Source organism: Phascolarctos cinereus, unplaced genomic scaffold (assembly GCF_003287225.1).
Source record: "Phascolarctos cinereus isolate Bilbo 61053 unplaced genomic scaffold, phaCin_HiC Scaffold_4;HRSCAF=312, whole genome shotgun sequence".
Taxonomy (NCBI): Eukaryota; Metazoa; Chordata; class Mammalia; order Diprotodontia; family Phascolarctidae; genus Phascolarctos; species Phascolarctos cinereus.
In genome coordinates, this window is record NW_027555847.1 from 331,796,417 (window position 1) to 331,824,100 (window position 27,684).

The window sequence follows — 27,684 nt, forward strand, 5'->3', positions numbered from 1 at the left end:
GTGGTGACAAGGATAGCTACCCCCTTCTTCACAAAAATTGCCCCTGTCAACAACGGCTGCAAAGGATAGGATGGAAGAAGAGATGCTGATTTGAGGAGGGTGGCAAAGAGAGGAGGTACTGCCATTCTTGGGACTCTTAAGCACAGCAAAGTCTTGGCCTGTCACAACTTAAGTCTGAAGGGAGACAGAGGTCAAGCTGGTAGCCTGATCTTCCTGGCGTATACTGCCCTCTCATCTCTCCCTCAGGAAGCCTTGTTGCTCTAGCTAGGCTGGTTTATTAAGACCAGGCTTGGCCATAAAGAAAAGATAGGAGAAGGCAGCCTCTACCTGCATCTTTTTAAAGGTATGGGACTCTATGTGTGGAACACTGTATCTAATGCTATGCTTTTTTGATATGTTGGTTAGTTTTGCCAGACTAATTACTTCTTCCCTTTTTTTAAAAAAAAGAACCTTTTTTTTAAATAAGGGAATACTCTCTAGGAGAAGGAGGGAAAATAAAAGCATTGGGAAACTAAATTGGGGGGAAAAGTCAAAACCAAAAGATAACAAATTTTTTTAAAAAGTAAAACTTGGATGATGCTAGATATGGTATACCCTGAATAATATCACACAAAAATTAAAACAACCATATTTTAACAAAGAAGAAACAACCAATTACTATAATGTGGAAGCTATTTCTGAATCCACTTTCTTTGGATAGGCAGATTATAGATTTGTTAGAGCAGATATTAAAAAGGCAGCTGCAACCACAGATATTTATATAGCGCTTTTAAAGTTTACAAAGCACTTTGTAAAAATTATTTCATTTGATATTCACAACAGCCATATAAGGTAGGTACTATTAGTATTATTAGCCCCGTTGTACAGGTAAAGAAAATGTCAGAGAGGTAAGTGATTCACCCATGGTCACACTGCCACAGTTAAGGAAATCACAAGGGAATTATGAATAATTACAACATTACCAACTTGATCTATTCAAACAAGTTATTTACAGGGAAAAAAGGGGAAACAGAGAAAGGAAAAGATATTGACATTGTTTAGCAACATCTTGTAAAGAAGTTTAATTACTACAAAGTAAATGCCACAATGAAAACATAAAAAGAGAAGTACCAAACTTCCAAACTACCTCGATCAGCAAATAACTTTGTTCAGTGATGCTCTGATTATCAATATCAACTAAGACATTAAATGGGGTGATAGATTCTTGCCAAAACCCCCCCCCAAAACAAAAAACCATTTATTGCTGTCATGGAGGACATGCATCTCATAGTCAAAATGATAAAACCATATAGAAGGTGAGGTCATCCATATGCTCCTGCTTATAAATGACATGTTGATTGTATCAGGCCCAGGAATCCTACAGAGCCTTGTTAACTTAATTCACAACCCTTCAAAAGGATTTGACCTAATAATCCGCACAAAGTAAAAACCTAAGTAAAGAATGCCTATTTCCAATTGAATTCAAGTCAACAAATATTCATCATGCACTCACTCTGTCCAAGGGACTATGCTAGGTTCTGGGGATACAAAGACTTATGAAAGAAACAGCCTCTGACCTCCAGGAGCTCATTATACTTGGGGAGGATACAACATTCACAGAAACAAATACAAGAAAAAATTTTGGAGGAAGACAACACTGACTTGGGGAAATCAGGGAAGGCAAGAGAATACGTGTAGATGGAGAAGAAGAGAGGACCCATCCTGGGTGTCTTAAGGATGCAGGAGAGAGATAAAAGTCCAGTATAAAAGTAGTCAAGACAGGTAAGAGAAAGAACCAGGAAAACAGTTATATGGAAGCTAAAGGAGAAGTGTAGGGCTAGGAAGAGAGAGTAGCCAACAGTATGGAAAACTACAGAGAGGGCAAGGAGGATAAGGATGGGATAAAGGCCAAATGGCATATACCTGGATGGAGAGTCCAGACTTGTTTGACATGATGTATTATATACAACACTCCATGGGGAGTCAGGGAAACTGAATTCAGTACTATCCCTGACATCTATTAGTTGTGCACTCATAAGCAAATATCTTAACCTCTCAGAGCCTCAGTTTCCTATGTGTAAAATGGGTAGAGGAGTTGTGAATAAAGCACTCTATAAATCTTAAAGTACTCTGAGTATTTTAAAGTATATGAGGTGGTCATTATGATTATTACTGGTCCAAGAAAACAGGCTGAACAGCATTTTGGAAATTGTTCATCACTTTTAACTCTTCCAAGATGCTCCCTGAAACAAAACCTCACCTTTTTTATACCAATATTCTTCCAGCGAAACTTTATGGCTATGGACTTAAAACAACAATTTCTGAAGAATTAAAACCATGGTTTTTGGCATGGAAAGATAGTGTTTAAGTGCTACATGCAGCTTGTTACCAAAAATAACTTGTGCACAAGAAACAGTGTAAAAGGTTATGCATGTCTGGAAAAGGAGGAAGACTATTCACATAGCAAGAGAGAAATATCAGATGGACAGAGGAAATGCTGTACTGGTTCCTATGTAATGTTCAGTGACCTAAAAGGTTTCAGTAAAATTTGTGGGTGTACTGTAAAAGAATTTAGGGGAGGATATGAACAACCAGCTGCACAGCAAAAGAAGACATTGACAGATTATAATCTTCACTATTAGAAGGAATTCCTAAATTGATGAGATCATGGCTCCACTGTGTATATAAAATGTCATTTACTGATTTTTAGTGGAATAACATTTCTCTGTTTCAGAGGTTGAATAAGTTTCCTAACTATGTAAAGATCCTTCAAAGTACAAATACGGGGTTAATTATTTTAAGTAATTTAAATGGTGCATTTCTTGAATATTCAGTATTCTAAAGGTTCATGGATATGTGATATTCAGAAAAAAAAAAGATGGAATCTAGGACTATCCAGCACAATCCATATCAGTTCTTTATTTCTCAAGTGATGAAAAACCACATTACAAGATCCCCTGAATTTCCATCAACAGCTTAATATTTTTTCTTATAGAAAATGGCTAGCAGGCTTTTCAAACTCATAACCTCTAACACATCACCAACGCCTTCAAGGATTTGTGAAATCAACAACTAAAATTCATTGACTCCTTTCAATCCCTAAGATCAAAATAATCTAAATCAGCAGTAGCTCAATGAAAATTTCTATTACAGTTTGTTATTTTGTTAGAAAAAAATCAAGAATTTAAAATCAAAACAACTGAATTGATTTCAGATTTTTTTTTAAATTCAGAGTCATTCTCCATCAGTAACACCATTAGCTACAAGGCATATTTTAAAGTTAAATGGTTACTAAGGTATGTGAAAACTGATTTATAAAGGAGATTTCTAGGCCAGTTTTCTTCCCTGCCAAATGCCACCACAAAATTCACATTACTTTCATTCTCTTGACCAAACAGCTAAGACTTGAGTTACCAACAAGAACAAGATCTACATAATCCTGACCTTGAAATGTTCAACTCTTCCCGTGTTCATTATATACAAGAGATTCAACCATAATTGTTGTAGAATATCATATTTACCAAGTTCGTCCCAGAGCTGCCTATATTTGTCAGTCATTGCAGTGCCTTGTTGCCTCCAAAGTGAGAGACGGGGGTCAGCCATGAACTGCTCTGTTATCAATGTCAACATTCGAGCGCCATTCGAGTCCCTCATCTTCAACATCTCTCTCACCTAAGGAAAACAGGACACTTACAAATAAATTTGCAAGAAAAACACCACCAAAAGGAAGACTAATTTCTTTTTAAAAAAATAAAGCTTTGCACTAGCTCTTCCACTGCAAACCTAACAGAGCAGCTATCAATGCTCTCCACCTCCAAAATGCTCTGTATCTATTGTACATTTACTTATCTGCATACATGTTCTTTCCTACTAGTAGACTCTAAGCTCCTTGAGGGCAGGGCTAGTTTCATCTTTGTCTTCGCATCTCCAGCACCTCACACAGTGCCTAACACATAATCGATGTGTATGTTATAAACTGATTAAAAATGTATTAGAACAACTTCCACGCAGAACTATTTGGTTCATGTTTTATTCTACAAATTTGGACGAGGACAAGAGAATAAACTATTTCACCCATTCAACAAAATTGCATTGTTTTGAAGGCATCACTCAGAAACAACCTTCATCCTTCAACATTAGTAAACTTTATACAGTTCATATTTAAAATGCACATATAGTAGCAACTACATAATTTATGCTTCAGCAAACCACAAAAAAAGAAGTATAGCAGCAAATGCACATTTTTGAGTATATAATTTTACCAAGACCAAGTTTCAGTATGATTCTACTATTTTGTTGAGATGTTGCAAAGGGTCTTCCTGATAGCCCACTCTTTCCCATGCTATTATAAAGGACATAGTGATATGACAACTCTCTCCAAATGGTTTGTTCCTCATTTCAAAGGATGGAATTAAAATGCTACACAAGAAGATTCACTAGGAAGTCTGTTTCCAGGCACATAGTTTACACTTCTGCTTCTGGTTTCAATTAAGAATCTACTCATGATATTTCCTTTTAAAGCCTTTATATTAAAGTCCTCTAAAGTAGTTTGTAGGATCCTGTGGGTCCTTAAAGTCTATGCTAGTAGAAAACAAGCTCCAAAAGGTCCTATAGCAGTGGTAAAAGTGTTAAGCAGAGGACTAGGTGATAAATTCTGTGTCTGCTGCCTGAAAACTGAATTAGCCAAACTCGGAAAGTCTCATTACTAGGTTGGTGCAGTGTGGTGAATTTTTCAGGACAAAACAATTTATAAAGACTAACTAAAGTGTAGATGGCATGCGATATGTTTCACTGGAGAAAAAGTATCCAAGCCAATGAAATCATGAATCCTAAGTACTGAAGTATTCCCTTATTGCTACTTTAATAAACAAAACAAAACACTGTTGTTCTGCTTGTTAATTTAGGTGAAATTGCTTTTGTAGTGGCAAATGGGAAAAGTTGATAGTGTTGGTCTAAATAAGGTCTTTTGCTCTGTACTAAAATGATTCATGAGCTAAAATTATGAGAACTACTGACTTAGACAAGCCCAGGTTGGCCTCTTCCATAAGCAGCTTCTCTTCCTCTGCATTTTCTCATGCCACATTCATCATTAATAAAAGGTAATATGAGAACCTCAGAAAACCTCTAGGCTGAGAACATTAGGCTAATTTACCCATTTTAGGAATGTGGAAAATACTGTCAGGTATTCAACAACTCTGCAACTCAGTTGTACACTAGTTTCCTTATCAATGAAAAATAATGGGAGAGAGGAGGATTTTTATTAAAGGCTTGCTCTCTGTGTAGCGCAGGTAGAGAGAGGAAAGGCAAAAGTTTAATAAAGCAAAACATTTCTCAGACATGAGCTTAAGTTCTTGAAAGTGAAGGTAACAAAGAAACTGCTTCGGGATTGAACCTCTATCAGGTAACATTTCCCTGAGTTCACATCAGGGAGTCATAGGGTGAAGAGCCCCTTCAACTGGTTAACAAGAAGAGTCTTGTATGGATTTTGAAATCACTTCTATCTCAACAGCTTCCCCTCCAGGGGAAAACGACGGGCGACCTGTCAAAAATGCACAGGCATCTATTGCCCACATCCGGGCAACTACCAAGATCACCATGAGCCCTCAAAGGGCCAAGTCTGAACAGTGTGTGGGTCTTATAAATCAAGAAAAATAGGTATACCTGTCTGATAACAAGAGTGGGCCAGTAAACACTGAGAATTGTTACCACAGAAAATAAGTTTTTCTCAGGACATAACAAGGTACAAAGAAGCAGACAAACTTATCTTGCTGATTTTTTAGTCCAGATGTATTGAGTGTCTAGACATGTAATCAAGATGTCAATGGATTTGTCTTCCTACTGGGTTTTCTACCCAAAGGGCTCAAGTTGACGAAAGCATAAATATGGTACCCTCTCTACAATTAGGAACGTTAACCACAAATATCTTAAATACTTTGCTATATCTAAAAATATAATGACAACTGATTTTCAGAATGACTCTTATGCCCTGTAAGATCACTAAAACCCCTTCCAGATTAACAGAGAAAAATGATTATTTTCAGTATTTTCTTATTAAAATATAGGTAAGTATGTTTTACTATACTTTAATTCCCTGAAAATTAATAATTCCTTCTTATTACATGCTGTTTAAATACCTATTAATTAGAATGTTGGATTAACCTTAATAACCTCATTCCATGACCATGTCTGAAAAAAATTTACATTTCAATGGAATTTAAAAAATGGTTTTAATCATCTTAACTACAGAAACAAGTTACACATCTAATCAAATTTATCAAGGAAAAGAAATTGCTCATTTTCTATAAATAAATTCAGTTGTGACTCTAATGATATTGTTTTTATCCAATGAAAAAGGAGATAGAATTTACTACTTCAGAAGTATTAGAAAGAATGTAATCCAGTTGCTCTCTCTTGGAGCATGGTACAACAACAAACTTTCTATATGAGTTAAACAGGTATGATTGTAAGCTGTTAATGACATTTAAAAAAAATTTGTCTTTCTGATTCATAAAGTCTTTATGGAAGTACAACTATTACTTACAACTACTACTTAAAAGTACTTCTTTTAAATTCTCTTTCATTTAATGTGTGGGAAAATACAATAAAAAATTTTTAACAAGCTAACTTGGGACAGAAAAGCAATGCTTATCAAAATAGGTGCTGCATTTCTACACAAATATGAAATCACTCAATAAAACATTACTTAAAAATTAAGCACAGTACACATGACAATAACAACAAAAGTAATCTCCAGGAAATGTATGATCTGAAAAGGAAGTGGGCCACTAATAGAGTGACAGCAAGGGAGAAAAGACAGATAACTTGGCTACTGCATAGTCATCCAGAAAATGGCAAAACAGAAAGATTTCTAATGCTTTAAATTAATCCCCTTTGAAGCATTTAGGGGAAATTAAGGACAAGAAATATAGAGGATGAGAAAGCACAGATGAGTTGCTTATCTATTCCTATGAAAAGCATGCTGACATTGGCTCATGATCCAATGAAAAACTGAGGAAATGATAATGAACTCACGACTTCTTCTAATAATGTATACTATTAGATATATTTATGTAATTAGATAATTTGTGTAAAATTATCATTTTATGTATACATCATATATGTAAATTTATGTACATATTATGTATATATCATGTTATGTAAAATTATCATAATTTTATAGATGAGGATTTAACACAAAAATATTCTAAGTTTTAGTGGTCATCCGGCAAGTTAAAGTTTGGGCTGAAATCAAACCATTTCTGAGGATGGTCAATGATTCTGAGCCTGTATTTATAAGAAAACTAACATATATTGAGTGAACACCACCAAATATGTGGATTAGAATATGTGTATAGTTTTTTGGTAAAATCCTTACCTTTGCAAAGAGTAAGTTAAGTTGCTTCCCTGATCCATGGTATCCACCCTGGGAAAGGAAGAGTTTAACCTGTTCTTGAACCTGTTCTTCATCTAAGTGCCAGCAGTTTTCATCATCTATACTAGCACCTGCTGTTGGATCAGGAGCACCTAGAAAGAAACAAAAAACAATATATAGCACATTAATATTCTTGGTTGACAAGAATATCTGACAAGGTAACTGAAAAACAATTAACAACCTATCTTTAGCCCAAGAAAACTTTATGTAATCTGTTTCAACAGCCTGTTGAAGATATGTCAAAATGCAAAGTATCTCAAATTCAAAATATTTCAGTTTTCTAAGAATATGTAATTTAAGCAACACTAAGATGAGTTTACAGATCTGACAGAATGATACAAAATTTAACATGTGGTGTTTATAAAGCTCTACAATGCAGACTATATAAAAATATTTCTAAGACTTCAGAAAATATGGAAGAATGAGAAGGCTTCACTGAGTACTTTTTACTGTGTTAATTTAAGGGCCTTTCAATATTACCTGCTGCTATATGAACCACATGCTTTCATAAATCTTCAATTGCAGAACACAGAAGATTAAAAAGAGAATCAGGCCACATGGGAAAAGGCAATACAGCTGTTCTATCAACCTAGGTTGTAGAATTACCTTGCCAAACTGCATAAATATTTTATTACTTAAGTATATACAAAAAAGAACAGCTATGTAGAAGGCTAGCCCATCTGTGTGTACCCTTTGTGCAATGTCTAAATTACCTAGCTATTCAAGTAGGCAAGATTAATTCTCAATAATTGCTTGTGGTTGGGAAAAGGGATACCATACTAAGGAATGGAATCATATAATAAAATCTTTAATTCAAAAGCCAATGTTGTTTCAAACTCATTTCACTATACCCTTAAAAATTTTAGCTCTAAAAAAACTGTAAAGAGTCAACTAAAAACATTAATTGAAATACCTAATAACTTCAGTAAACTAACAGGACATAATATGAAATAAATCCATACAAATCTCAGTATTTCTATGTAGTACCAATAAAATACAACAAGAAGAGATAGAAAAAGAAATCTCATTTCAAATCACTACAGAATGTATAAAATACTTGAGAATCTACCCCTATGATATACAGAAGAATTAAATAAACACAACTACAAACAACTGTTTACAGAAATAATGACCTAAATAACTGGAAAAATATTAATTGTTCATGGGTAAGATGATACAATATAAATATGACAATATTATCAATGTTAATTTACTTATTCAATGCCACATCAAAGTTCCAAAGGATTACTTCATGAATTTAAAGAAATGGCATTCATATAGAAGGGAAAAGGGTCAAGACTCTTAAGAGAAATAATAAAAAGAAGCAGGAACAAAAGGGGTCTGGTAGTGCTAAATTTTAAATTACACCATAAAATGTTAATTACTGAACCATTTTGGTACTGGTTAAAAAATACACAGCTCAATCAATTAAACTGATTAAGAACACAACACACACAAACTAAAGTATCTAGTAGTCTAGTATTTGATAAAGACAAACCCCCAGCTACTAGGATTGGGACCCACTGATAAAAACTACTACGAAAACTGACTAACGGTATAGAAGAATTACAATTCAGAACAATAACTCATAGTTCATACAGGGATAAGAGCCAAATGAGTATGTAACAGATATAAAAAGTCATGTCATTACAAAATTGGAGAAAAATGAAAAAAATTACCTATCAGATCCACAGACAGGAGAGAAATTTGTGAACAAACAAGGAATAGAAACGATTAGATGAAAATATTGAAAAAATAAGATGAATAATTTTGATTACATAAAATTAAAGTTTTTGTACAAACAAATAATAAAGCAAAGAAAGTGAAACAAAGGTGAGGGGGGAAATCTTTGCAGCAAATTTCTCTGGTAAAGGTCTTATTTCCAAGACATATAGGCACTGATTCAAATTTATTTAAAAAAGGGAAAAAAAAGAGCCTTTCCACAATTGATAGTCTATGGATATGAACAGATAATTATCAAGAGGAAAAATTCAGACTCTGCATAGCCATATTAAAAAAAAAATCCAAATTACTACTAATTAGGGAAATAAAAATTAAAGCAATTCTGAGATTATACCTCCCACCCCTCAGAGTGGCAAACATGACCAAAAAAAAGGTACATGATAAACACCATAGGGGCTGTGGGAAAACAGGCTCAATGATGAACTATTGGTGGACTTGTGAATGGGTATAACCACTGTGGAAAACAATTTGGAATTACAGACAGACAGTTACCAAACAGTTCATACCCTTTAATCCATCTATACCACTGTTTAGGCCTATACCCAAAGAGATCAAAGATAAGAAATTATTTTTATTAACAAAAATATTCATAGTAGTTCTTTCTGTTATGGCAAAAAACCAAACCAAAACAAAACACAAAAAGGAACAAACAAACAAAAACTCCCAGAAAGTAGAGGATGCCCAAAAAATGAGGAATGGCTGAATAAGTTGTGGTATATGAAAATGATGAAGTGCTATAAGAAATGAGGAAACAGATATTTTCAGAAAGACATGGAAAGACTTATATGAATTGAGGCAGGATGAAGCAAGCAGAACCAGAAGAATGATTCATAGTGTAACATCAATATTATAAAAATGAACAATTTTGAGGGCTTTTATAAACTAATGAATGAAATAAATAGAATCATGGCAATAATTTATATAATATGTAAAAGTGAACAATTTTGAAAAGTGTAAGAACTATGATCAATATAACAAATATTCGTGATTATGAAGGACATATGATTAGACATTTTGACAGAGCGATGATGGATTCAGGAGACAGAAAGATTGATTGATCAATTGATCTATCTATCTGTCTTAATGAGAGAAATAGAATATGCCTATTGGTATAACTTGTTTTGCTTGACTATATATATTAGTTACAAGAAACTTTTTTTTCTTTTTCTTTTTCAATACAGTAGGTAGTGGGAAGAAGAAAAAATACAGTTTCTATTAATTTTTAAAGTAGGTGGGGGTATTACAGACATAAAATGTTGCATGCACGTTCAGATAAGTTTTACTTTATTACAAAAGAACCCTCATGAAGTATGGGCAATCTGTAAATGCTTGTAATATAAAAATAAAACTTTAAAAATTAATTAATTAAAAATAATAGCTAGCATTTATAATATAGTACTTTAAGGTTTGCCAAACACTTTACATATTATCTCATTTGATCATTAATAGCCAGAGATTGTTATCAAGTAGCAGTAATTGTAGATGTGAATTTTAATACATTTTCCTTCCCTTTTAATTGTGGAGATGTGGAGGACTGGTAAAAAATATTTTAGGAGTAAAAGGAATCTTAGTCAGCTAACTTATTTTTTCTGGTTCAGAACAAAACCAACCTTAAACTACTGCCAGAAATATAGTCTAATGGCTTATTCTTTACCAAAAAATATCCAGTAGAAAAGTTCAAAATCTTTTGCTGATATGTCTCAAAATTTATATTGGGGAAATTCTTGCTAATTTTTATACTAACAATTTCCTCCCTAGCAATATTTAAGCTATCTCCTCATGCCCCCTTTTCAGTGAAAACACTAATCATTCTCACTTAATACATCTATTTTTATATTCATCTCCAAGCTAAATAAACGCAGTTTCCTTAGCATTTCTTCACCAACTACCACCCATAAGGCAGGCAAACCAGTTGCCAGGCTTCTCGAGGGAGAGGCAGGAAAGAGTACTTGCTAGGCAGATCAAACCATCACTACCACTTTGAATACCATTGCCCCTCAGATTCCAAGAAAGACAGGAATCCTGAATCCAAGAGCCTTGGCAACATTAATGCTTTTAATGCAGTTCCTGAAGTCATCATCCTAGGAAGCTGCCCCCGTGCAGACGCAATCTGGCAACTGCTCCTGTCTTAGCTCCTGAAGACCCAGAAAAACATAAAAGTCCCTGGCATTGTCAAATGGCCCAACATAAAAAAATATAGGCCTTTATCAGCAAAAATGACATTAAAAAGGAGGCATTACTGTCTGCTTTGTTGCTGCATCCCAACGACAATGGAACCTTTCTTCTATCTAACTTGAAGCTAAAACCTTCCATTTTTACTGTCTACCCCATTAGAGTATGAGCTCCATGAGGAAAGGGACTGTCTTACTTTTCCATTTGTATTCCTAGTATCTAACACACTACTCTACACAAAACAAGCACTTAGTAAGTGCTTTCCCCCTTATTCATTCTTCATTAGGGTTTATTTACTAAAACTTCAATAATTTTGGTGGTTATCTCCTGAACCTTCTCTAAGTCACTTTTTCCGTATTTTCATCTCGACACTTGATTTGATCAGTATGGGGAGCTCACTTGTGGAATATCAGTCTACCAACATAGACCATCAAATGTCTTTCTTGCAAGTGACAGTCTTAAAGAACTTCCTGGTATGCAAGAAATTAAATGACTCATCCAGATTCATACAATCACTGTATGTTAGAACCAAACACCTAACTGACTAATATAGAATATCACAAGCTAATCACATATTCCTGAAAAAAACTGAGAGTTGTCTATTTCAGGACACTTTGGGTATATGGTTCCCTTACCATCAATATCCCCTCAAACACTCTGATCATTTTAAGTGGACTTCCATCTGGATAAGGGAAAGACTCTGATATTCAACATACACATGCAATTCAAAATATACTCAACTCTCATTTCCCATATTACCATAAGGTAGTAGTAACAGATAATTTTAAAAATGTTTATATCCAGCTCTGGAATGTACTATGTAATTATCAGATTATTTAAGGAATTTTCCCTAATTACAGTTTTCTTAATATTAATATCAATAAAATTTTATGAATACACAGCTGACAAGAAAGCTATTGATACAGATAGAAGCGGTGAGGTGTAACAAAAGAATAATACTATCGTGCCTTAAAGTTGACAGAACACTTTTTTCCCCACAACAGCCCTACTGGATAAGGTAAATATTATTATCTCATTTTACTCATGAGAAACTAAGACAGAGACACTAACTGGATTGCTCATGGATTGCTCACAGTTATTAACCTCCCAAAGATATGATTAGAACCCAGGTCTTTTGACTATAAAATCAGTGCTTTTTTTTTTTAATAGACCTAGACTATCAGTAATGTTAAGTTATATTCTGTGTACTAACTAGAAGTATAAACCATAGGTGAGCCACACACTTTCTAGGCCTCAGGTTTCTACTCTGTAAAATGAAGGACAACGGCGAAGATGATCCCTAACCACTATAATTTCCTTCCAAATGTAAATTCTAGGATTCTATAACTGAGAAGAGGCCATGTATTTATTTGGCAATAAAAAGCACCAATCCAACTCAAATGTATTTTGATATACATAATGTCACATTTACTCTTATAGATGCAAACAAAAGGTAACGCGTATTGGAGGAAGGAGTAACCAAATACATTTTAAAGTACTAAAGCCTGGAGATTCAAAATCACAGCACCTGAAAGCATTTGCTAAGCCTGGTTCCTTAGCATGAAAAAAGACTACTACAAATTTCTCCTAACCACAGCTACTGGCTTTGAGAACAGAAAAACACTGACTAAATGTGCTGCTCATTTTTCTGTACCAAGGACACTAAATAGAATTATGTATGTGTGCATACATACTTAGAATTGCAAGTGCATTTCTCTGGGTGAAATATGGCTTTTTAAGACTCTTCAATCCCATCATACTTGTAACCCTTATTTGTTTATAATTGCAAATGGTTTAACTATTTAACTGCATAATTAATCTTTGTTGGCTACTTTAAGTTTATTACCAAAGTATAATTTTTCCAAGCCTTCTTGTCTCCAGGGAAAGCAAAATTATTTCTTGTTTAAAAAAGTAAAGCATCTTAATTTCCTCTTCACTTTTGCCTGGTACTTTTAAAATCCTACTTCTCACCCAATCCTGGGTTAATGGTTCTTCTGAATGAGCCTTGAGTCTGCCTCAAGTCTAAAAGAATCCAAGGAAATTAAAGCCTGAGACTTGCTGTTCACCTTTAAACTGGAGGCCTTTGGCCTCCTTCTTCTTCTTCTTTGGTTGGGAAACCAGCCTAATAATTTAATTTAAGAAACAATAAGCCACAATAACGTACAAGGCATTGAGTTGGATTCGAATTAGAGCCGAGTTTGTGTTGCGGACAAAAAAGATAAAAACAAAACAGCCCCATAAATTCTACCAGGTAGACTCTGTGTGTGTGTGTGTGTGTGTGTGTGTGTGTGTGTATGTACATACACATATTGTTAAGTTTAATACAGGGTATTCTGAGGAGAGATGAAGCATTAATAGCTGGGGAAATCAGGGAAGACTTCATGGAGGTAACACCTGAGCTGAGTCTTTTAGTCAGGTGAGAACTCCAAAATGGTAGAGATGTAGAATAAATACATGGGGGACGATTTGGGTGAAGAGAGGGAGGTGGGAGGTGGAACACCAAGTTTGGGAAACAACTTGTCCAGTTTGACTAAAATGTTGAATTGTGAAGGGGAGCCATAGGAAATAGGGTTGGAACTAAACTGTGGGTGGCTAGGCTGAGAAGTCTGTATTTTATCTTAGAGGCAATGAGGGACCACTAAAGAGTACTGAGAAGGTTAAGTGACATATTCAGACACCTGCATCTTAGGAGGACCAATGTAACAGCTGCAATAAAGGATGGTTTAGAAAAGGTGGATAATGGGAGGTGTGTATGTGTGTCTTTGGGGGTGGAGGGGTGAATTAGAAAGCTTTTAAAATAGTTTCAGTGAGTAATGATGAGCGCCTGAGGGTGGGAATGGAGAGAAAGGGAGAGATCAACTGACTAGAAAATGAGAAGAGTGAAGGAGAAGGACAAGTTGAAGTTAGTCTTAAAGTTAAAAACCTTTTTATTTAGGAGGACAGACTGCAACAGAAATATTATAGTCAGTCACTCAACAAAGATATAAGCAGCACTTACTATATGCCAGGCACTGTGATAAGTTCTGGGGATACAAAGAAAGGCAAAAACATTGCCTTGCTTTCAAGGAGCTTTAATGGAGGAAACCACATGCAAACAATTACATACACACGAGATATAAAGAGTTTAAATGGTAAATAATCTCAGAGGGAAGGCACTGGCATTTGGGGTGTGAGGAGGGACCTAGGAAAGGCCCCCTCCCTGCATAAAGCAGAAACTGAGCTGAGCCTTGAAGGAAGCCAAAAGGTTCATGGTAGGAAGGAGATCATTCTAAGAATGGGGAGCACTCAGCAAGGAATGGAGGACAGAGATGGAATGTCACCTGTGAATACCAGCAAGAAGGCTGGTGCTGATGGATCAAAAAATACTAGGAGGGGAATTAAGCAAAGAAGACTGGAAAGATAGGAAGTGACTAACTTGTGAAGGACTTCAAAAGCCAAGAAAAGAATTTTATTTTGATCATAAGGACAATAAGTAATTACTGGAATTAAGTGTGTGTGTGTGTGTGTGTGTGTGTGTGTGTGTGTGTGTGTGTGTACTGTGACATGATCAGACCTGCACTTTAGGAGAATCACAATGTTGAGTGAGTGGAAGATGCACTGGAGTGGGGAGAGTCTGAAGTACAGAGACCAATGAGAAGGCAATTAAAAAAGGCTAGGCACAAAGGTGATGAGGGCCTGTATCAGAACTGTGTGAGTGGAGAGAAGGGGGCATATATATGAGATGTCAGAAATGACAAGACTATGTCAAGAAATGACAAGACAGATAGGCTATGGGATGAATGTGAGGGATGAGTTGAGGATGATATCAAGGTTCCCAAGACTTTGTGACTGGGAGGGAATCGTGGTACTCTTGACAGCAATGGAGAGGGGAGAATTTGGAAGGGGAAATAATGAGTTCTGTTTTGTTGAGGGTGAGATACCTATCAGACATCCAGTTTGAGATGTCCAAGAGGCAATTAGTAATTCAGGACTAGAGACATACAGATTTGGGACTCATTTGCAAAGAGATGGTACATGACATGCAAAATGATGAGCCCACCAAGTGAGACACAATGCAGGGTTCTTAATCTTTTCTGTGTCATAGACCATTTTGATAATTAGGTAAAGCCTATGGACCCCTTCTCAGAATCATATTTTTAGATACAGAAAATACAAAGATTGCCAAGGAAACAAGTTATATTGAAATATAGTTATAAAACATTTTTAAAACAAGTTTATGGACCCCAGGTTAAGAACTCTTGGGAGGGAATAAAGAAGGCCTAGGGACAGACCCTTAGGAGATATGGTCAGAATGTGTGACCTGGATGAAAATGTAGCAAAGGAGACTGAAAAGGAATGGGAAGGGCAAGGAGGAGAAGAACCAGGAAAGAACAGTGCCAAAAAAACCTAAAGAGGAGAAAGCATACATGAAAAAGGCTGATTAATAATGTCCAAGGCTGAAAAAAAGGTCAAGAAAAATGAAGATTTGAGAAAAAGTCATTAGATATATATATTTCAATCAAGAGATTGGTAATCAAAATGGATAATTTTGGAGAATGTAACTTTATTTGAATGATAGGTCAGAAATCATACTAAAGAGGGTTTGGAAGAGAGAGAGCGAGGAGAGGAAGTGGAAGTACTGAGCGTAGATAGCTTTCTCAAGCTGATTAGAATAAAAGACCTAGAACTGGACTAAGAGAAAAGATAGATGAATCACCTGGCCCAACTTTCTCATTTTACATCTGAGGACACCAAGGCCCCAGAGTCCCAGTGATAGTATGCAACAAAGCCAGGATGTGAATCCAAGTCTTGGGACTAACAACTCAGTGGGCTTTCCACTACAAACATACTGCCTGTGAGGGTCCCTCTATCTCAAACTGACACCTTTCAGGCATACTAAAAGAAAAAAATTAAATCTCTCCATAGTTTCATACTTCTGTATTTTTGAGGTACCACGTGAAAGTACCCTATCATTTAAAAAAATAATTAGAGTACAAAAGTATTAAAATCGAGCAAATAATTTTTACCCTCTACTACACAGGATAATAGGTTTAGAGCTAGAAAGGACTTTAAGTCATTTAGTCCAATCCAGTCATTTTGCATATGAAAAGACTGAAGGCCAGACGACTGACCCAGGGCTACCCAGATGCCAGGCACTATTGGGAATCAAAACTGGGTCCACTGACTCTAACTACTGTGCTCTTTACACTGCCCAACACTGCTAGGTTAATATATTCTAGGGATCTCTGGTTTTATGTTTAATGGAAAAAAACCGTAAGCAATGTTAGACTAGTGCCCCAAACTCTTCTCTTATTTCCACAAGCAACAAATTCAATACAGTAAATGTTCAATTGTTTCTCTTTATATTTTTCTCAGCAACACAGCTTCTCCCAAGGGAAGCTTTTAACTCTGATGTATCACTGTTGCTTACTGTTAAAATCAAAGTTTCAAACTCACTCTTTTCAGATGGCATGCAGGTAGCAGCTGTCTACACTGCAGAGGTGATTAATTTAGCTTCTTTGGAGAACTTATAGAATAATGTCATTTCCTACAGTTTTACTATTGCTGGTTCTGAACATAGGAATGTTATGTCTGTGGGTTACAGAGATAGTTGTACATCTGTTACAAATTGAAGGCAAAATCTGTACATTAGCCATTGGCAGAGAGGGGTGAAAGGAAAGAGAGGAAAGATCAGAGGTTTATATATTTTTTAAAAATATTTTTGAAGCAGAGAGGAAAAAGAGGATAATGATTTGAGAGAAAGATTTTTGAAAATGATTATTTTATATAAATACTCTATACATGATTAAATGTTATTCCTAATCAAAGTCCCACTTCAGATGATTAATATTTCAATTTTTACTTCTAATTTTTAGGGAAAAGCAGTAAAAACCCTTACCTTCCATTATAAAAGGTCAACCCTTGTCACAATTCCACAAGTTCTGAAATCCAAGAAGCTAGTAACACAGATTCTTTATTGGAGAGTTTAATGAAAGGAGAAATACTGAAAAATACCAGGTGCTGTTCCCATTTCAATAAATGACTTTACTTTCAGCTAAATGCCAACTAAGTAAGCAAGCAGCATGGCCATTAATAGATATCTTGAATAGCTTAAATAGATTTGTCAGAGTTTATAGCCCCTTCTCCATTATTTCCCCCTTATCTGGCTTTACTATTCATCTCTTATTATCATTTAATTTACTTTTTCTAGTATAATAATCTTATTCATGTACAAGGATAATCATGTATTTTTACATGTGCAAAAACCAATAAAATATCCTTATATCATGTAGTACTCATTTAAAAAGAATGAATACAAACGCAGGGTGCATCACAAGGACGCAATTTCCATTTGCTCACACAGTAATGTATTAGTGAATACCTGGTTTTTCAGATATGTCTGTTTAAAAAGGAGAAAGATCATCATAAGTTGAATTTTTGTTCAAATCAAATTCTGAATATTATTGTGCTAGAAGAAATGATGTGTGTGATGAATACAAGAGAAGCATGTAAAGATGAACTGATGCAGAGTAAAATAAGTGAAGCCAACAATATTCCCAGTGACTACAACAATGTAAATGGAAAGAATATACACCAAAAAATCAAAAGTGATTTTCACAAAATTATAAAGATCAAGCAGAACCTGAATGAAGAGACATGTGAAAATACTCCTAGCCTAATTCTTCGTGGAGGTGGAAGGTCTACAGCTTCACATTTTTGGGACTTTTTCAATGTATTGACCAGTTATACTGATTTTCCCCCTCTTTTAAAAAAATACTATTTATTGTATGGGCTGGTTTTCTGGGAGGGAGAGGAGGAAGAGTACTTGGGATAACTATGATTAAGTAAGAAGATATCAATAAAAACTTATTTTAAAAAAAAGATTACATTAAATTGAAAAATCTTTTCTTACAACAAAACCAAAGCAACTAAAATAAGGGAAGCTGCTGATGGGGTCAGAGGGAGGAATATTCATATCAAATCTCTATGATAAGGGTAGAAAAATCTAAGATATACAGGAAACGAATACAACTATATAAGACAAGAGCCACTGCCTAATAGAAAAATGGTCAAAGGACATGAGCAGTTCTAAAAAGAAGAATTGCAAACGATGAACCACCATAAGAAAGCTTACAGTGTTGAATTGCTTTTTCTTCTATTTTTCTTTCTTATTCTTTGTTACAAGGGATGTCCTCTGAATAGAGGATGGGGAAAGGAATGAGAATAAAGGTTATGATAAAGACTTAAATAAAATATTTAAAGAGAAATATATATTAAAATGTGAAATTTTGTTCTCTTCTAGATAATAAATTTACCAATTTGACTTCAGTACTTTTGTTTTACTAAAATCAATTCTGCAATACATTACAATTGAAATATGGCATCAATAATGACATCATCTAATTAGGAAACTGGTTGCTCAGTGAAATTCTAATTACAATGAGTACAACACTCCACATAGAAACATGAGGAAAGGTCATGTGACTTGTGCCTATTTAGTAAACAAAAGAAACAACAAATTTTTACAACTGTCATCTTTTTTCTGTGTGTATATATACATATTAAATTTGTATTTAACATACCATTATTAGGTACTATAGGAAAACAAAATAACAAAACAGTATAAGATACTCTTCCAAATGAGACTGGCATTGTAAAAAGAAAGCAATTAGGTCAGCAAAGAATAAAGCCTGAGAGACTGTTTCACGGTGCCACTCAAAATTAATATTCTGTGAAAAGAACACACGTAGTTTGGGAAGAGAACACTGTTCCTTGAACTAGTAGCCTTGAAACCAACATCAGCAATGTAGTACTGTAAAGAAACTATTGTTAATTTTAGTAGATTTAATTTGTTACTTAATTATCCTTTTCTTGATCATCTGAATAGTTTGTTTAGAATATGCTACCTTGTAGCAAAGGAAAAAGCCTGGACTAAAATTTGGTCTAAATATTCACTGCCCTCTAAGTCTGGTGGATCACTGAGGTCTTTGAAGATCTTGCGGTATTTGTTCTAGTGCTCCCCCCTCTCCTTCCCTGTGTCTCAAGAAAGCTGAAAGTATTTGCTCTTCGTATCAAAAAGGGTTCTTGAATTTATGGGTAAGATTTACATACAAAGGCTTATTAGCCTGTTAAAACACAGACAGCTAAATGCTTCATTGATCTAAACTCATATATTGAATGCATGAAGACATATGGAAAAAGTAATTTGTGAGTTCAGAGAATGTTACAGCTTAAAGATTATCTAAGACTATCCTCTTCCTTTTACACATGAGAAAATTTTGATCATTCAACAAACATCCATCAAGTGCCTACAATGTGCTAGGAATAGGGATACAGAGACAAAAATGAAACAAGCTCCTGCCCTTAAGGAGCTTACATTTGATCAGGGGAGACACACTTATATTTATGTAGATACACTTGCAGGGCAGGAGATCAGCAAATGTAGGAGGTGGCACTTGAGCTGAGTGCTGAGGTAGATGTTCTAAGTGGTGGAGGTAAGGAAGGAGGACGATATGTCCACACATGAGGACAATAGAGCCAATACAAAAAGACTGAGAAGGAAGACAGGATGTTGCGCATGAATAATAATAGAAGACCAATATGGTTGCACAAAAGAGTATGGCGGAAGGGCGTTATGTGTAATAACTTAGGACTCCCACCATGCTTTCAACCTTACCCAAACAGGATTATCAACTCAATCTTAGCAAGGCTTCACAGATTAGTTCTATTCTACCTATTCCCATTGCTGAAATTGTTCATTATTTCACCCTTGCGCTACTGCAATAGTACCCTAAGAATTAAAGCTAGATAGGACCTTAGAGATCAACCAGTCCAACCTCCCCTTTTGCAGAAGACGATCTAACTATATCCATCAATATCTATGTACATAGATATAGATATAGATATATGTGTATGTGTGTGTATATATATAGATATATGTGTATGTGTGTGTGTATATATATATAGATATATGTGCATGTGTGTGTATACACACACACACACAAGGAGGATACAGGAGTCACTCAAGATCACACAGGTAATGATAAATAGCAGAATGTTTGTATTGACAGTACATATACTAAAATTGGAACAACACAGACACAACATTCACTTTAAAACAGTTACTTCAGGAAATCTACAAGGTAGTAAGTGAGTCTACATAAACAATCAGGATTTCTGAATATTACCAACAAAATCCAACAGGAAGAGATAAAAAGAGAAATTTCATTTAAAATAACTACAGTACATAGCAAAACATAAAATCCTTAGGCGACTATCTACCAAGATAGAGGAATTATATGAATATAACTACAAAACACTCTACAGTGATAAAGAGTTAAATGATTGGAAAAATATTAACTGCTCATGAATAGGTTGAGCCAATATAATAAACATGACAATACTACCAAAATTAATTTACTTATTTAATCATCTACCAAGTGATCAAATGACTACTTATAGAGCTAGGAAAAAAATGATAATGAAATTCATCTCAAGGAACAAAAGGTAAAAAATCTCAAGGGAAATATGAAAAAATGGGAATGAAGTAGGATTAGCAATACAAGATTTCAAACTACATGATAGAATAGTAATCAATAAATCTTTGGCACTGGTTACATAAACAGAGAAGCAGAATCAGTGGAACAGATTTAGATACATAACACATAGAAGCAAACAAACCTAGTACCCTAGTATTCAATAAACCTAAAGACCCCAAGTTCTTGGAGTAAGAACACACTATTCAACAAAAACTGCTGGGAAAACTGGATTTCCAGTCTGGCAGGAATCAGATGTAGTCCAACAACTCACACCACACACTAATATAAGTTTCAAATGGATAAATATATTAACAGTTAACAAATGTTTATTAAATGCCAATAATGCACCAGGTACTGTGCTTAAGTGCTCAGGATATAACAAAAGGCAAAAAATAATCTCTGCTCTCAAGGAGCTTACAGTCTAATGTAGGAGACAACATGTAAACAAATATGTGCAAATATATGTGTGTGTGTGTGTGTGTGTGTGTGTGTGTGTGTGTGTGTGTATAGATATGATAAATTGTAGATAATCAACATAGAAACAGCAAGGAGGCCAGTGTCACTGGATCACAGAGTACGCGGAGGTGAATAAGGTTTAAGAAGACTGAAAAAGCAGAAAAAGGGGGTAGGTTATAAAGAGCTCTGACCACCAAAGCTGTTGTATTTGTTGTATTATAGTAGATACTGGAGTGTTAGCGAGCCACTACCGTTACCTTAGAAAAATCTTTGCAAGAAGTTTTTCTCATACAGGTCTCATTTCTAAGATATTTAAGTTTACTAAATAAGGCAGTAACATGGTCAATCACGTCTGTGCTTTAGGAAGATCCATCTGATACATGAATGGAGAGAGAGAGACTTGAGGCAGACAGACGAACAAGAAGCCTATTGCAATAGTCCAGATGTGAAGTGTTGAGGGTCTACAGCAGAGTGGTGGGAGTATCAAAGAAGAGATGTAAAACTGACAAGAACTGCCAAAAGACTACATATGGGAGTGGGGGTGAGAGAGTAAACGGTTGAGGACGATACCTAGGGTGCATACCTGGGTGATTTGGGAGGATGATGGTACCCTCAACAGTACTGAGGAAGTCTGAAAGACGGAAAATGTAGGGAGAAAAATAACGAGTTTGGCTTTGAACATTTTGAGTAAAAGGTCAAATATGAAGAAATTAGAGGCACAAGGAAGAAATCATCTTCCACACCTAGAGATTTAAAGGCAGCTAGGAGATACAGTGGATAGACTGTTGGACTTGGGAGTCCAAAAAACGGATTTGAATCCTGTCTCAGATACTACCTAGCCGTGGGTACTGGACAAGTCACTTAATCTCTCTAATAGCCTTATTTTCCTCATCAGTAAAATCAGGATAATAAGAGCACCTACTTCACAGTGTTGTTGGAGTGGATAAAATGAGATATGTAAAATACTTCACAAACCATAAAATGCCATACAAAGTTAGCTATCATAATTATCATTTATGGATCTTATGGACAGGGGAAGAATTCATGAACGAATAAAGGATGGAACATATCACAGAAGATAAAATAAGACAAATTTGATTATATATAATTTAAAAGTTTTTGCACAAACAAAACCAATGCCACTATTATCAAAAAGGATACCATTACCTTAGAAAAATCTTTGCAAGAAGTTTTTCTCATACAGGTCTCATTTCTAAGATATTTAAGGAACTCATTCAAATTTATAAGAATAATAGCCATTCTCCAATTTCCAAATGGACAAAAAATATGGAGCTTTGAATTGGTGTAGACATTCTGGAAAGTAGAAAGTTACTAAGCTGTGCATACCTTTGACTAAACAATATCAATATTATTCCTATACCTCAAAGAAATCAAAGAAAGAGAAAAAGCTCTGTCATCTTGTACAAGAATATTTAAGGCTTCTCTTTTTGTGGCTGCAAAGAACTAGACACTAAGGCAACGGCCATCAAATGGGGGATGGCTGAATAAAATATGGCATTATAAATGCAATGGATCATTACTGTGCCATAGGAAATGATAGACTGTTTCAGAAAATATGTAATAAATAGTTATACTTATATAATACTTATATATAATAAATATAAATAAAATTTTATAAAAAGTTCATTATTATGACATTTTGATCTTATATTCAATATGTTCACTTTGAACATATTGTTCAAAATCCAACCCTACTTAAATCAATCAATCAGAAAGTATTTATGAAGCACTTAGTATATACTATGCTCCATAGTAATAATTTAGGATAAGAAAGGCAAAAACATTCCCCTAGGAGTTCACAAGCTAATGGGAGAGCTGACATTTAAATAATTAGGTACATGTAAGATACATACTGAGTAGAAAACTCTGTTTTATGAGGTAGTTTTCTTGGATGTGGTAGGAATACAGGGAGAAATTGAAGTGATGTAAAACCTAAAAAATACCAATTAAAAAATTTTTAAATCTATATACAGGACAAATAGGGAGATGTCTTGGGGAGAAAAGCTGAGGATCCTAGGGAAGTCGCATTCCAGAAGATGAGACCTGGGCTCAAAACTGAAGGAAGAGGTAATTAGGAGGCCAAGGTGAGGAGAAAGCATTCCAGACATAAGTGACAAACAGTACAAAGGCACAGTGATGGGATATCTAACAAGGTGAAAAGAGATGAAAGGTCATTACATAAAAGTATAACCAATTCTTCCCCAAAACATATTTCATTTCTGCCTGTTCCCATAAGAAAATACATCCAGAAAAGAGTACAATAAAGAACTGCTTTGAAAGCTGATTACGATTAAGTTTTATGTACTAAAGATCTAGCTGGAGGAAACAATTTAAGAGCTATTTCATTTTTATTAGAAACCAGGCATCTTTAAAAAAAATACTCCTTTCTCCACTCACACAAACAAAAACAGGTTAATAATTGTCTTAAGAAGAGTTAATGTTAACCAACTCTTGTAAGGAAAACTTTTTGGGGGGACTTAGAAATTTAAGAGCAAAGAATGGTTGAAGTTAGCAATATCCATACAGGATGTATAGAGAAAAACAAGGACTCATAACTTACTCTCATTAATAAATTTTCAATAATGTCAGACGTACAAAGCGTTTTTATATAGGATGTATGTTTGGAGAGCCAGTCTAGGTTCTTGTTATCTCACTTCCTACTAAGCTATTAACAACATCGAGCCTTTGGGAAACAAATTTCCTATTCCAACACTTAAAGTTAATCTTGTTTCCCACATTCCCTTTTCCTACTGTCTTGCAATTCTGAAACAGAAGGAACCAAGAAAACTACTCCAGCCTATATTTTTCAGGCTACTCATTAATTTGGCCACATACTTTCAAAAGACAGAACTGACAGGACAAACTGTTTAATGGTCACTGTTCTTATGCAACTGTTCTCATGTAAAAGTGACTTGGGGTAAAAGGTAAATTTCTACATCTAATTGTCCATGGTATTACTTTGAATACTTCCCCTTTTTTCTACCCCCACTGTTAATTTTAGGAATTATAAGAAATACAGTAATATTTATCAGATAAATTTCAAATATTAATTTATTTAGCCCTACTCTTCACTATGGAAAATAAATTCAGCCATTTTTTTTTAAAAAAAGAGACTTTGCTACACAAGAGCTTACAACACAGACTTTTTTAGAAAAAGCAAAGACATTATGGATATGGTTCTTCTAAATACAACATTCAGATATCTCAGTATTCCTCTATAACATTAGTATTCTTTTATATTCAACTTCTACCTACACATTTTAGATTTTCCAATTATTATTTTCATGATTACATTATGCACACTCAGATATAACACCACTACATTAGATTATTTGGATATAAAGATGAATGCATAAAAGACAATAAATGAACTATTCTGTTTTTTTCTGCCACCACCACCACCATTAAAAAAATGCAAATGGCAGGTGACAAAATACATGCAGAATCTTGAATCTGGAAGTGACCTTAGAAAATATCTAATCCAACTCATTTTACAGGTTGAGAAACTAAGGCCGAGAAGGGGATCGCATAGCTGTTTAGTAGGAAAGAGAGATAAAATTGACCACTTAAACTCTAATTCTGGAGGCAAACTCTTAGCTGGCCTGAAGTTTCAAAGGGGAATGATACCTGAGCTACATAATAAGGGATTCAGCAGAATGTTCTCAAAAATGCACTAAATTGCTTCTGCCATCTCTTTTTGAAGCACCTGTGTAGCAATGCTATTTGTCATCTCTATTCTTGAATGCTGGCAAAACAAATGTCAAACAAGAATCAGAAACACGTTTTAACATGTTAGGTATTAATCTCACTAGGTTCCTATTTTGCTTTATTACTTTATTTTAATAACCACTTTATAGAAGTAGACATCTGATGACAAGTAAGAGAGGGTACGAGCTTAAAAAGGGTTAGTCAGGTTCTGCTTTGATAAAGCACTTCAAAAGAACCACAGACTACTTGGATTTAGAACATGTCATTGTCTTCTGAAGATTAAATGTCTGTTAAAATGCAATCACGTCTAACTGTGGTTTTAAAGGAAAAAAGATTGTGTATCATACTGAAAACTATACATGTATAGGTATGTGTTTGTATAGTCCTATATAACTGCAGTGCTGATGTAAGTGTACTTCACTACCTCAATTTACTCTAAAAGTGTTTCTGAAAAATGTATGGCAACTTCTTGTGAAGAAAATATTTCATGTCCACAAGTATAACTTGTTAGGAATTTTTTTGGGAGGTAAAATTATCTGCTACAGTTTTCACATCAATTCTTTAAGTGAGGCATAACTACATATTCTACATTTTAAAGAGTGATCTTTAAACCTAATGACAATAATCATATTTATATTACATTTTGACACTCTGAGGTTTACAAAGAACGTTCTTCACAACAATTTCTGAAGACAGACCCTTGTCATTACTTTCCCCCAATCCACTAAAAATTCTTTTAAAACATTGCTCTTACTTGGGGAAAGGAATCAGATCATATTGTCAGGCTGTGCAAAATCCATGGATTCTAGTAATAGTTCATAACATGGAAGAATTAAATAACCTACCAAGTTGTTTAACAGAACAAAGGTGATAAGGACATTTGGAGGGGGGAAAAAAAAGATCTCTAAGATCACATATTCAAGAAAATATAAGAAGAATATCCAGCGGAATGCTTCATTGTACCACAACCACAATATGGTTGAAAATATTAACAAATAGATCTATAACTCCAACTGTCTATGAATAACATCTAACTTAATTCATGTTTCTAGTGAGTTGTAAGGCAGATACAAAAATAAAAAAGATCATTAAATGACAGAGGGAAAAAAAACATTAAATTTTATGGAACAAAAGCCCTACTTACCATGGACCTGGTTGATTTCTGAATTCTGGGAAAGAATTTCATCTGCTAATTTTTGAGCGGTTGGCAAAACCTCTGTGTGGTGCACTGTGATCAAATACTGTACAAATTTTTGTAGTTGGTCTCTGTTCATTTGAAAGAGAGTCTCTGAAATGGGAAGATGCAGTTTGACCTGATCTGGCTTGCGGATGCGATATAAAGAAAGTGCCACAACGTGGGCACAATAAAATATGTCCTTGTTTCCACAGCTACAGGTCACTGAGGTAATCTTGCAACGATCAAAGCTGATAGCTACGTTGCAAACAGTTTCTGGCTCCGATTGCATTGCAGGTTCTGTCACTGTGCCACTCAAGTGGAAACCTATATAAAAGAAAGGGAGAAAATTTAGCTTATACAAGAAAATGCAATACTTTTTTTGTGATGTCCTAATTCTAAGAAAGCATTGTACAACCAAACATTATTTTTGTAGTTCAGATATATTTTACTTCCTAAAATGAAAGTTTTCAATTATAACAAAGCTAATAAAATTAAATATTAACCCTGACATATTAATCTTATCACATATAAATCTATAGAAGTTTTATAATCAGCAATGTAAAAATATCCTAAGACTGCAACAATTATAAAAAGTAAAACAGGATTACATCAATATCATTTACTATAACTTGCCCTCTTGGCTATGCATAACAAGTTATCAATGATGATCTAAATGACAAATCTGGTCATCTTTTTTTTCAGTCCTCATTTTTGACCTCTCTGTAGCCTTTGACACAGTTATTGCCTTCTTCTCTTTGAAACTCTTCTCTCTCTGGGTTTATGGGACACCACTCTCTCCTGGTTCTCCCAACTATCTAACCATTCCTTCTCAGCCTCCTTTGTCAGATTTTCACGTAGGTGATGTCCACTAACCACGAGTGTTTCACAGGGTTCTTCTGTCCTGGGCTCTCTTCTCCTTCCATACTGTTTCACTTGGTGATCTCATTAGCTCCCACGAACTTAATTACCATCTCTGTGCTGATGATTCTCAAATCTTAACTATCCTGTGCCCTCTCTGCTGACCTCTAATCTTGCATCTCCAACTGCCTTTTAGATATCTTGAAATAGATGTCCAGTGGACATCTTAAACTCAATCTTTTGCCCTAACCCTTCCCCTCTCCCCTATCCTACTTTCCTTATTACTGTAGAGTATACCACCATCTCCCCAGCCCCCCAGACTCACAACCTGGGTGTTATCCTCAACTCCTAACCATCTTTCACCCCAACTCCATTCAATCTCTTGCCAAGGCCTTTCAATTTCATCTTTGCAACAGCTCTCAAATATGCCCCACTTTCTCCTGATACTGCCACCACCCTAATGCAGGGCCTCATCACCTCATGCCTGGACTCCTATAATAGTGTGCTAATTGGTCAGCCCAACACAAGTCTCTCCCCACTCCAGTCTATCAGAGGATTCAACCCCAAAGTGATTTTTTTAAAGTGCAATTCTGACCATGTCTCCCCCATATTCAATAAAG

At 35.0% G+C, this 27,684-nt stretch overlaps 1 protein-coding gene across 1 annotated transcript in view; it reads right to left on the reverse strand.

Annotated features, from left to right (window-relative positions):
• ZSWIM6 (zinc finger SWIM-type containing 6) overlaps positions 1-27,684 on the reverse strand; it is a 215,793-nt gene that overhangs the window by 46,780 nt on the left and 141,329 nt on the right. Inside the window, exons 2-4 of the mRNA XM_021007235.2 lie at positions 26,174-26,530; positions 7,355-7,503; positions 3,501-3,651 (exon numbers count right to left, since the gene is read on the reverse strand). Coding sequence (XP_020862894.2) covers positions 3,501-3,651; positions 7,355-7,503; positions 26,174-26,530 — 657 coding nt within the window. The remainder of the gene's footprint in view (positions 1-3,500; positions 3,652-7,354; positions 7,504-26,173; positions 26,531-27,684) is intronic.